Source organism: Cucurbita pepo, chromosome LG07 (assembly GCF_002806865.2).
Source record: "Cucurbita pepo subsp. pepo cultivar mu-cu-16 chromosome LG07, ASM280686v2, whole genome shotgun sequence".
Lineage (NCBI taxonomy): Eukaryota > Viridiplantae > Streptophyta > Magnoliopsida > Cucurbitales > Cucurbitaceae > Cucurbita > Cucurbita pepo.
Window position 1 is genome coordinate 1750518 of NC_036644.1, and position 11688 is coordinate 1762205.

General features: G+C 37.3%; 3 protein-coding genes across 3 annotated transcripts in view; 1 reads left to right on the forward strand and 2 right to left on the reverse strand.

Annotated features, from left to right (window-relative positions):
• The window catches only part of LOC111798756 (E3 ubiquitin-protein ligase At1g63170-like), a 6782-nt gene extending 3274 nt beyond the window's left edge, over positions 1 to 3508 (reverse strand). Inside the window, exons 1-5 of the mRNA XM_023682083.1 lie at positions 3333 to 3508; positions 2337 to 2402; positions 1138 to 1894; positions 368 to 493; positions 6 to 278 (exon numbers count right to left, since the gene is read on the reverse strand). Of these exons, the coding sequence (XP_023537851.1) occupies positions 6 to 278; positions 368 to 493; positions 1138 to 1799 (1061 nt within the window). The 5' untranslated portion in view covers positions 1800 to 1894; positions 2337 to 2402; positions 3333 to 3508. The remainder of the gene's footprint in view (positions 1 to 5; positions 279 to 367; positions 494 to 1137; positions 1895 to 2336; positions 2403 to 3332) is intronic.
• Positions 3509 to 4672: 1164 nt separating this feature from the next.
• On the forward strand, positions 4673 to 7717 carry LOC111798906 (serine/threonine protein phosphatase 2A 57 kDa regulatory subunit B' kappa isoform-like). Its single transcript, XM_023682254.1, has 2 exons — positions 4673 to 6457; positions 7061 to 7717. The coding sequence occupies exons 1-2, from the start codon at positions 5264 to 5266 to the stop codon at positions 7418 to 7420; spliced, it is 1554 nt and encodes a 517-aa protein (XP_023538022.1). The 5' UTR covers positions 4673 to 5263; the 3' UTR covers positions 7421 to 7717.
• Positions 7718 to 8447: 730 nt separating this feature from the next.
• Positions 8448 to 11688, reverse strand: part of LOC111798757 — a 10939-nt gene continuing 7698 nt past the window's right edge. Inside the window, exons 2-4 of the mRNA XM_023682084.1 lie at positions 9932 to 10104; positions 9652 to 9786; positions 8448 to 8849 (exon numbers count right to left, since the gene is read on the reverse strand). Coding sequence (XP_023537852.1) covers positions 8722 to 8849; positions 9652 to 9786; positions 9932 to 10104 — 436 coding nt within the window. The 3' untranslated portion in view covers positions 8448 to 8721. The remainder of the gene's footprint in view (positions 8850 to 9651; positions 9787 to 9931; positions 10105 to 11688) is intronic.

An 11688-nucleotide genomic window follows, 5' to 3' on the forward strand; every position in this document is an offset into this window, starting at 1 on the left:
CTCGCTCCTTTTCAGTTCCAGCAGCCACAACCCCTCCTCCTCCTTCACCAGCCCCGGAGTTGTTTTCTCTATCATCTCCACTTCTACTTTTCTTCAGCTTAAACTTATAAGTTGGCAATGCATTAATCGATTCTGTTGTGGCTCCTCGGGTCTGTGTCAAGTCCTCTCTAAAGCCAAGGATGGAAATTATACAAGGTAGGCAACAGCATATGGTTACACATAGAATGAAGGGCATGGCATAACCAATACAGCTAAAGGTAAGAAACACTATACATAGCCTGCAAGTAAAGAGGAAGAAATTAATAAATCCATTCTAGAAACAATCGTATGCATCGTCTACATATGCATATGGTGTAAGAACACGGACCTGTACAAATTAGGAGCCTCAGAGGCTGATGAATGCCCTCCAAAGATCCAAACGTTACCAACTACAAACCAAATAGCAAAGAAGCAATCCAGGCCCATCTTAAAATATTCAACCAAAACTTTTACCCTGCAGTCAAAATTACCACAAGTCCCAACTGTAAGGGCAATTATTGCTCAACTTCTGGAGAAAAGAAGGGAAAAAATGCCTCATGAAAAGATAAAGAAACAGGGAATTGAGTAGCTATGGCAAGCAAGAGACTGCCACACCCTTGGCCGTCATTATCATAGACATTTGATATTTAATCAATCTAGGTCAAGGTCATGGCAATATGGCATACATATCGTCACTAAGTCCAAGAGAAAGGAATAAAATAAACGCGTGATGATGAATCTGTGATCCAGTGAAAATGGCAACCTGCCAACTGAGACTGACATGCCCTTATGAGGTAAGTTGAACAGCTTCAATAAGATGTAAAAATGTAGGGAATTAGGATCTCTTGCATAGTTCGAAAATTTAAGTATGGGAATGAAAAAGAAGATAAAAGGTGTGCGAATAGATTCTCCCTCCCAACTCAGCTTTCATGATTTCAAAACCAATAAGCGTAGAAATAGCTATCAGCAAGTATAAATCAATGAACTAATCTTGTGAACTGAAAAACCAAATACCGATACATCTAAAAGTAATGCCACAAGATAGCAGAAATTAATTTATCTACCAATCAAGTCCAATTATTAAATTTTATACTGGTACAAGCATTAAAAAACCAATACCTTGCTGTCAGTAATCCTGACCCTACACTGCCTCTGGGGGATGGGGCAGGATGATGAAGTTCTTCGCCTTCTGATGCCCTAGAAACTGAAACAGAGAATGGCCCAGCAGGAACATTAATGCGATTAGAATTCTGACTAGGTTGAAGAGAATCTTGTTCTGAAGCCTGATTACGGTGTCGATAACGCCAATAGAGAAGAGGAAGTGTCGCACCACACCCAGATGCATATCCCACAATCCATGCAAACAAAGGTGCACGAGGTTTTTCATTCTTTGACAATGATAATACTATAATAGCTGCAATAATCTGGCTCATAGTGAGTAGCAATTCAATAGATATCCATAAGCCAGAATTTAATGGACTTCTACGACGTCGCGAATCTCCTCTTCTTATGAATGAAGAATTTCTAGAATTTGATCCAGTAGTAGAAATTGAAGGTTGAGACGAAGGAACTCGTGTACTACTTGAAGGTCTATCTTCAGGCTGTGATGAATTTAAGCCATTTGAATTCCTACCATGGGGCAAACTAGAGGGAGCAGAATCACCAGTACCAGTTATGTTAATGATATGCTCACTGCTGCTGATGTTTTCTGGCTGGGCCATTAATAAAGGGTAAGAGTCTTCTTCGCTTTCACAATTTAGTTCCACCGAGGGAACATCCATCTAAGTCCAATAACACAATAAAGGACAACGAAAGCATAGAACTCTAGAACAAGGCTGCCGTGTTTGGCCCACCACAGGTCACTTCTGATTATCAACTGCTCAAGATTTAACACCAATTTGATATATCGGTCAATGCGTAATCAGAAACCCAATTTGGCAACCACCACAAAACGTTGACCTTTTTCTCAAGCATGACATTTTTTGCCAAAAATGATAAGGTTGCTTAATTTGGCTCAAACATTATTTGACCTTCCAAGGGGCAAAACAACAAAGAAATGGAACAAGACATTTTATAGTTTATAACTTACTACAATCTCCCGTATCCTTTTTTCATTTTTTATTAAAAAAAGCTTCAATTTGGCTAATTAGATCAAATATAACAATATAGCATTCTTTAACTGATTCAAATAGAAAAGTAAAATTTCAGAGACTAATGAACAAAACATTTCACTAACCATTGTTGAACACATGCAGTAGAGACATGTAAAATTAGACCCAAAAAAAAAAAAAAATCTCATAGGTAAGTATATCACTTACAGATAACTTAAACTGATGTTGCTGCAGCCCCTTGATACAATTCTGTCAATTCACAAAGCTTCCGATCTGAAAAAACACGAATAATTATATTAAAGAAGTAAATAACCACCAGGAGTTTAGCCATACTTCTCAAACAAACATGAACTATCATACTGACGAAAGATCTCGAATTCAATCAACTAGTAACTAAATTCCTCTGACACACCATACACAACTAGTATCTAAACTTCCAAATTAAGGTTAAGAGGCCAACAACAAATGGAAAGTCAAATAAAGATTTACATGTGATAAGTAAATAACAGTTTCACCCGACGATATCGAGCACGGATAGCTATGGTTTTTCACAGATATAAGCTCCTCCATGCCACGACCACCACGGCACAAAGAAAGCAAGAGCAGAAGAAGAAACAAAGGAAAGAAATCACAAAACAGAGATGAAGGAGACCTCTCTTCCAAGCAATATGACATTTCTAAATAGTTGCATTACTTGCGTCGTTGATGAAAGATCTCGACAGCTTTTGTTTAACAATAAATAATAATAACAAACTAAAGGTCTAACACAAAATATCAGAAGAAAGAAATATGGTTAAACAAACGAACACCGAACTCTCAAAATTTCCATCAGTTTCTCAGAATCAAATGAACCAAATGAACCAAATAAACAAAGACTAAGTGCACAACTCCAACCATTGTTTCGAACAAAATACAAAAGCAAACTCCACGTAGAACCGAACTACAAATTGATTATCCCAAAGTACACAGATCAAAATCCCTAACTCCACAACGTTGACTGACTTCTTACAAATTAAAATGACCCGCCGAAGACCACCGACCGCCCAAAATAATCATCAATTCAAACCCTAGACCTAGACGGTGAAGACAAGAAGCCATTTCCACCAACCTCTACATTCAAAGATACAAACACACAAAGCATTTCGTGAATTTGAACAAAAAGGAAAAGAAAAGGCCAACTCCGACCTGAGACGGAGACCTCACCGGACTGAGTCAGCGCCGACGGAAGCGGGCGGAGCGGAGGGTAGAGAGGATTCCGAGGAGTACAGAAACGACGGCGTTTGAAGAATTGAAGTGAATCGGTGAAATTGCTTTATTGGGGAGGGAAGGATAGAGTCAGCTTTAGACCTCCATTGCTTGTGCTTACCTTCGCCTGAGAATCTTTTACTTCTTTTTCTTTTTTAATTTATAAATCATTATTTATTTATTTATTTCGGAATCAGAAAAAAAAATAAATAAATAAATAATTAATTAATTTTTAAAATTATTAATTAAGTTTCTAATATCTTAATTAATAAAATATACGTCTTAGTTGAATCTATATTTTAAAATTAATATTTACATATACCTTTGAAAGTTAAACAAATAATTATGAAGTAATGATTTAAAAAGTTATTATAAAGTTTTTAATGGTCCAATAATGAACGATAATTTCAGTTTTTAATTTTCATACGTCACATTTGTTGTATTTATAAAATACATGTGGTAAATATCTTAAATAACGAAAAATAGTACATTATTCATATATTTTAACGTCTATATATGGTTGATAAGTAATATTCTTTTAACGATCCAACCCGATCCGACTTAAAAATAGAAGGTTGGGTTGAGAAGTTTATTCGGATTGGTCGAGTTACGGGTCCAACAAACACAAAATTTGAGTTATTAATAATATATAAATATACACTTTTTGGGCTAGTTAAGTCAAATGGGTCTAGTTGCTAGCCAGCCCAATTAGCATGGCCTGTCGTATGTGGGCTTGGAATAAGGCCCAATTTTGGGCCCTTTACGATAAAATTAGGCCCATAATTAAAACGGTGTCGTTTAGACCGTGGATTAAAAAACAAAAAACTTGAAATAATGTACCAATTGCAATAAATTTCGTAATTTATTTTAAATTAATAAACAAATTTAAAATATGTATATAAAAAATTAAAAGTTTAAATTAATTTGATTTATGTAGAGTAGATTAATTTTTTATTTTTTTTTAAATATCTATTTTGGTCTACTAATTTTCATAATATCTAATTTAATTATAAATATTTAAAAAGTAACTAAAACAGTATTTTTTTTTTCATAAATTCATAGTAAATTTATATAAAAAAAATTAATCTTATAATTAATAATATAATATTTTAATTAAATTAAGGCTAAAAAATGTAATGAAAATTTGTAGACTAATGGATTACAAAATAATAATAATAATATGTAAAATTAACGTTTTTTAATTTTTTTTAATAAAAAAATGGTTATTTTGTAATTTATGACTCCCATTCCCATAAAGCAATAAATAAATAAATAAATAAATAAATAAGGGAGAAAAATGAAAAGCAGAGAGAGGTGAATGGCTCCATTATTTTGATGGAGATAGAAGAGATTAGCTAATTTTTGTGCGTCTGAAAACCAGAGGAGCTCCCTTCTTTTCTTCTTCCTTCTCCGCCATTATAGACCTTCCTCTCTTCATTGTTATTCTCCCTCAATTCCCTCTCTTTCTTTCTCTCTCTCTCTTCATCCAACTCTTGCAACTGTTCTTGATTCTTCAATCATCGCTCTTTGATTTGCTTTTTCTGCGTTCATCAAACCCTAAATCTTCTTCTTCTTCTTCTTCTTCTTCTTCTTCTTCTTCTTCTTCTAGTTCTTCTGTTTATGCTTTTGTTTTCTGCTCTGTAATGTCTCTGTTGTGTGTTTGTTGCCTTCCTGAACGTTGATTTCAACTTATCATCATCCCATGTTCTTCCTTGGGAGAACTTGGCTTGACAGGATTCGTGTGGATCTGACATTTCGTCAATGTTTTCTGCAATCTCTACGTTGTTCGTCTTGAATTTGCTTTCGATTCGCTTAAAATCATGGCTGAGGATTAAATTTCACTTCTGGCTCTGATCTTTCCACATTTTCTCTCGAATCGATTCTTCACAATGCTGAAGCAGATCCTCAGTAAGCTTCCTCGGAAATCGTCAGACTCGTCCGATACACCGAGGACGCCTCGGTCTTCGTCGCAACGTTCAAGTCCGAGAAGTAGTTCTACATCCGCTTCTGGCACTGGGTTCTCTAGATCGAACGGTGGAGCTTCTGCCTCTGGCCGGTCCAATGCTACTAAGAAAACTTCTTCCGCGGTGTTCCCTGCGAGTCTCGTGGCTGGAATCGAGCCTTTGGTGCCTTTCAAAGATGTGCCTTCGTCTGAGAAAACGAATCTCTTTGTGAGTAAACTGAGCCTTTGTTGTGTTACCTTTGATTTTACGGATCCCAGTAAGAATTCCATTGAAAAAGGTGTTAAAAGACAAACGTTGATTGAATTAGTGGATTTTGTTGGAGCTGGGACTTTGAAATTCAACGAGCCTGCGATTCATGCGTTATGTAAAATGTGTGCTGTTAATTTGTTTAGAGTTTTTCCACCGAATTATCGGGCTAATATGATCGGTGGTGGTGGTGGTGGTGGTGGTGAAAATGATGACGATGAGCCCACGTTTGATCCTGCTTGGCCTCATTTGCAGCTTGTCTATGATTTGCTGCTTAAGTTTATACATTCTTCATGTGTTGATGCTAAGGTTGCTAAGAAGTATATGGACCATTCGTTTATCTTGAAACTTTTGGAGTTGTTTGATTCGGAGGATCCTAGAGAAAGGGAATGTTTAAAGACGATTCTGCATAGGGTATATGGGAAGTTCATGGTTCATCGGCCGTTCATTCGGAAGTCTATCAACAATATAATTTATCGGTTCGTATCCGAGACCGAACGACACAATGGCATTGCTGAGTTGCTGGAGATATTCGGTAGTATAATCAGCGGGTTTGCTTTACCTCTTAAAGAGGAACACAAGATCTTCTTATGGAGGGTTTTGATTCCTCTGCATAAACCGAAATCTGTAGGTGCCTACTTTCAACAACTTTCGTACTGCATTACGCAGTTTGTCGAGAAGGAACCGAAGCTAGCGAGCGTCGTGGTTAAAGGACTGTTGAAATACTGGCCTATAACGAACAGTCAGAAAGAGGTGATGTTTCTGGGTGAGTTAGAGGAGATTTTGGAAGCTGTTAATATGGTGGAATTTCAGAAAGTTATGGTTCCTTTGTTCTGGCGAGTAGGATGCTGCATCAACAGTTGCCACTTTCAGGTAGTAATCTCCCTAACCATATCTATAATCCGGGATATGTCGCAAAAGTTCGATCACTTTCCATTGGCATTATCACATATCACTACGTTATTGTGAGATTCCACCTCGGTTGGAGAGGGGAACGAAACATTCCTTATAAGGGCGTGGAAACTTCTCCCTAACAAACGTGTTTTGAAACCGTGAGGGTGATACGTAACGGTCCAAAGCGGACAATATCTGCTAGCGGTGGGTTTGGACTGTTACAGTGGTATCAAAGCCAGAAACCGAGTGGTGTGCCAGCGAGGACGCTGGCTCCCCAAAGGGGATGGATTGTGAGATTCCACCTCGGTTGGAGAGGGGAATGAAACATTTCTTATGAGAGTGTGGAAACCTCTCCCTAGTAGACACGTAAAGGACCAAAGCGGATAATATCCGCTAGCGGTAGGCTTGAGCTTTTACAGTTATGATTAGAGATAACCCGTTGCTTGACATAAACATTTTGGTTTGGTTGGGTTTGGTTTAGTTGTCTCATTCAGTGGGTTCATCTTTCACCTTAAAGTTTAGTCTTCTTTCAACATCATTGTTGCTGATAATGTTAGATCATCAACTTGCTGTCCTTTTCAGGTAGCTGAAAGATCCCTTTTCTTGTGGAACAACGACCACATCGTGAACTTGATCGCGCACAACCGACACGTGATATTGCCCATCGTACTACCCGCCTTAGAGAGGAATGCACAGAGCCATTGGAACCAAGCAGTAGTGAACCTAACCCACAACGTTAGAAAGATATTCATGGAGATGGACGACGACCTCTTCGTATCCTGCCACGCACACTTCAAGGAGCAAGAAGCAAAGGAAACATCAGCAGCAAACAAACGGAAGCAGGTATGGGAGCAACTCGAGAACGCAGCGAGCAACGTCCAACCAATGGCTGGGAAAACCGCTGTGCTGGTAACTCCTTTAGCATCTTCAATAGCCTGCTAATGAGTCTGTTCCATTGATAAAAACATGAAAATACCAATCCACCACCCCCATGTGTGTTTTCTTAGCTTCTGTTTCCATTTTGGCTGTCTTTTGCAATGGGGATGGGAAAAACAACACCAGAGGGAGGAGGAGGAACATGTTTACTTATTGTAGATTAGAATGGGAATTATGTAATTTTGGTCTCACCCCATCTTTCTAACCATCTTATTTTGGGTCCTGTAATTTTTGTGATGATGTTGGATATCTTAACTCCTACTCTGCAAGTTTATTGCAAGGTTCTTGCAGTCCTTTCTTTCTTCCCTCTCGTCGTCTTAGATCGTGTTAGGAAGTGATTCTGGAATGACTAAAATCGCTCCATCCCGAACATTTCCAACCCTTACTTTTCGTTCTAATAAATATTCATTCATGACATTTATCATCGACCCCTTTTCGTTCTAATAAATGTTCATTCATGACATTTATCATCGACCCCCACTTGTAGAAAATAATTATTATCACTATATTTTTAAAATTTTGACTTAAAACTATTGTTCTAAGTTCATTTAATCTAAAGAATTCCACGTGATCGAGTGAAAATATATTTTTTCCTTGTTAAATCTTACCTCGCTTTGAAATGAATATAGATATAAATGGAGAAAACTTGCCCACATGGATGCCGTTCTTATAGAGAGAGGCGCTTTCATATCTTCTTAATCCGAAATGGCAAATGGATGGGGAGTGGAAAAGTTCCTTTTTTTAGGGTACCCTTGGGAACAGATCCAGTGGAGACGGGGTGGGGCCTGTAGTTCAGAGGATTAGAGCACGTGGCTACGAACCACTGTATCGGAGGGTTCGAATCCCTTCTCGCCCACAACCAGCCGAAAAGGAAAATCATGATCGAAAATGATAGATATTTAAAGGCTAGAAACAAGAAGGCAAAAATGTGAAGCATAAAGTGAGGATGGTATTGATGAATTAGTGGAAGTCACGGCAAAAGTAAAAGGCCAAAAAAAAGGAGAGGGAAGTCAATAAATAGGCAAGGCATTCATGGAGGGAGTAAATTCATTGTCTTTTAATAATAATAATAATAATTAATCATATGATGTTTGGTTGTCCATCACTCAGTTTACTGTGTGTTGTGTCCCCCAAACAAACAAACAAACAAACAAACAACCAATTTAAGCCTGAGTTTCCCGTTATAAACTACCCATTTCCTTTAATTACAAACCACCACTACCTGATAATACCCACATAAGCCAAACAAAAAAGACACAATTATTTAATTTACCTGTTCTCATCTTTTTTTTTATTTTTTTTTTTCATCACGGTTGGTTTGAAGGTGTGTCTAGTTTGGGAAAGGTCTGAAATACCCCTGGATTTAGGAATCTGTCTGGTTTTGGAAAGCTGAGAGAACTGGTATTGTGGGGGTTAAAGTCGCCACGCTTCCAAACTGTCACAACAAACAAGATTTGTAAGACAAGCCCCCACGTGATAATTAAAGTATGGTCTGGTCTGCTCTCAATTGCCATTTCTTTTTCTTGGGTAAGGGTATAAAATTATATGGAATTGCAATTCAATTTCAAATCCATTTCTTCCCCTCCTTTTCTCCTTCCATTTTTTTTTTAAAATTAAGTTAAAAAATATCCTTACCGCTAATATATGAACATTAATAATGAAATGATAAATTAAAAAATTATTTTTGAAATAATTTACTACAACTTTTTATAAAAAATAAAAAATAAAAAAAAAAGAAAAACCTAAATATATTTTAGATTTTGTTTAGTATTATTAAACCTTTTAAAAATTTAAACATATTTTATCAACATGGTACAAAATTTAAAAATATTTTAAGGATGTCTTGCACATATTTTTTTAAATGTCCGACAAATCTGCCTTCTTTATGTTTTTTTTGGCCTCAATCCCGATGATGGTGGGACCTGAGAAGGGAAGTTCTAGACAGTAGGCACTAGTTTCTAGGCATCCTATTTAATCATACTTTAAAAAAAAATGTTATAAACAATGAAATAGATGTAGATCCAACAATAATCAAAGCTCTTACTTTTTCATTTTTGGGTTCCTTTTCCAATAATCTTTTCTATAAATCCATCGTTTCTTTTAATTATTATTTCCCGCTTATGAACATTCAAATAGTTTCTTTTAAAAATTTTCAAAATTTGGCTTGGATTTCAAGAACATGTATGAAATAAAAATGGTATTTATAAGCTTAATTGGGAAAAGATGGGAGATCTAACCTTGTGTTGTCTGTACTTGTGAAAGATGGCGTTGAAAGGGCAAGTTGAGGAGTTCAATCTTAGATGTTCTAAGGCAAGTACTGGAGCTTTTAGCTGGGAGACACTGTAATTTGTATACTGTTCTAGACTTGGATTCTGCAAGTTGAAGAAATTGCATGAAAAACGTTACATTTTCATAGTATAATTGAATGAATTATTGAACATTGTGTGTAACATTGGGACCCCAAAGAAGGGGAAAGAGAGAATAAGTGACAAAAGAGAACAGTAAAGGAAAACGGACCCATGGGTGATTTGGTTGATTCAGAATCCATTTGGCTAAGAACACCACAGATGCAGCCACTGCTGATGGCAGAAACTTCAGAAAGCTGTACTCGCCAAGAGTCAATTCTGCTAGATAATTCGTCAAATGCTCGAACTCGTTGTGAGGTTCCTGATAAAAGAGTCAGTTTTGGACTGAATTAGCCTGGAACAGATAAGATCAAGATTCAAAACAACTTAAGGTCATTGGATAATGTTCATATGTAGCCCACCGCTAGTAGATATTGTCCTCTTTGGGCTTTCCCTTTCGGACTTCCCCTCAAGGTTTCTAAAATGTGTCTGCTAAGGAAAGATTTCCACACCCTTTATAAGGATGTTTTCGTTCTCCTCCCCAACCAATGTGGGATTCTCACAATTTGGGCCTCGAAGTCCCTTTCGGACTTCGCCTCAAGGTTTTTAAAACGCGTCTGATAGGGAAAGGTTTCCACACACATATAGGGTGTTTCGTTCTCCTTCCCAACCAATGTGGGATTCTCACAATCTACCCCCCTTCGGGCCCAACGTCCTCGTTGGCACTCATTCCTTTCTTCAATCGATGTGGGACCCCCACCAAATCCACCCCCTTCGGGGCCCAGCGTCCTTACTGGCACACCGTCCGTGTCTACCCCTCTTTAGGGAACAACCTCCTCGCTGGCATATTGTCCGGTGTCTGGCTCTGATACCATTTGTAACGGCCCAAGCCCACCGGTGTAGATATTGTCCTCTTTGGGCTTTCCCTTTCGGACTTCCCAGAGTTTTCCACTTTTGATGTTATTTGATGAACACTAATTTCGATATATCTATTATGGATCTCCATCCTCTGGAACCAATAAACCTTTTGGATCTTAAGCTATCTGGAAAAGTATGTTATTTCTCTAACTATTTTTCCAAGTTTAGCATCATGTCTTTTAGGGCTCTTTGGGGTCACATGCTATATGGGACAACAAGATTGCATATCCATAACCTTTTTCTTAAGAATCGTGTCCGTGTATATCCAGGTCTAATTGACCTAAGCATGAGGAGGACAAGACAAGATTTGGCTTACAAGGAAACCACTAATGATATATATAAAGTATATGAAGAGTTGTGTCACAAATTTGGCATATTATAAAAGGAAAGCAGGTGAGCTATCAATGTCAAATAGGGAAGCCAATTGACCAGGAGCCTACCTCTCCTCTCGTATAGGTGTTGTCCGTGATGCAGCAAAACTCTTCCACAAATGGTGCACATACTTCTTCATATTTACTTCAAGCACCAGAAAGCAAACACATCACGGGATTGCACACTAATTCATAGATGTATGGTTTTATCATTTCAATAATTTCATCGGAGAAAAATTTGAACAGAAATTTGCATTAAAAGATAAGTAAATAGGGGGATAGTTGCAAGAGGACAAGCAGATAGAAAGAAAGTTGGAGGCAAATACGTGTGAAGATGAAATCACAATGTTCCAGAGAGATCCCAAAATATTGAAAAAATAGCAAACAGAACATACAATTAAAAATTGACTAGCAATCAAAGCATGGCTTTAATACTTCAAAACATTTGATTTGCTAATATTGAACATTAGATTCCAGTGTTAAAAGATCATGTAGAGGTACAAGCCTTCACAACATAAAACTTTGTTTCAAGTCTTGAGAGTTTAAAGTTTTTTCCACCATCATTTAATACTAGGAGTTCATATGTAACGGCCCAAGCTCACCGCTAGCAAATATTGTCCTTTTGGATTTTCCCTTTCGG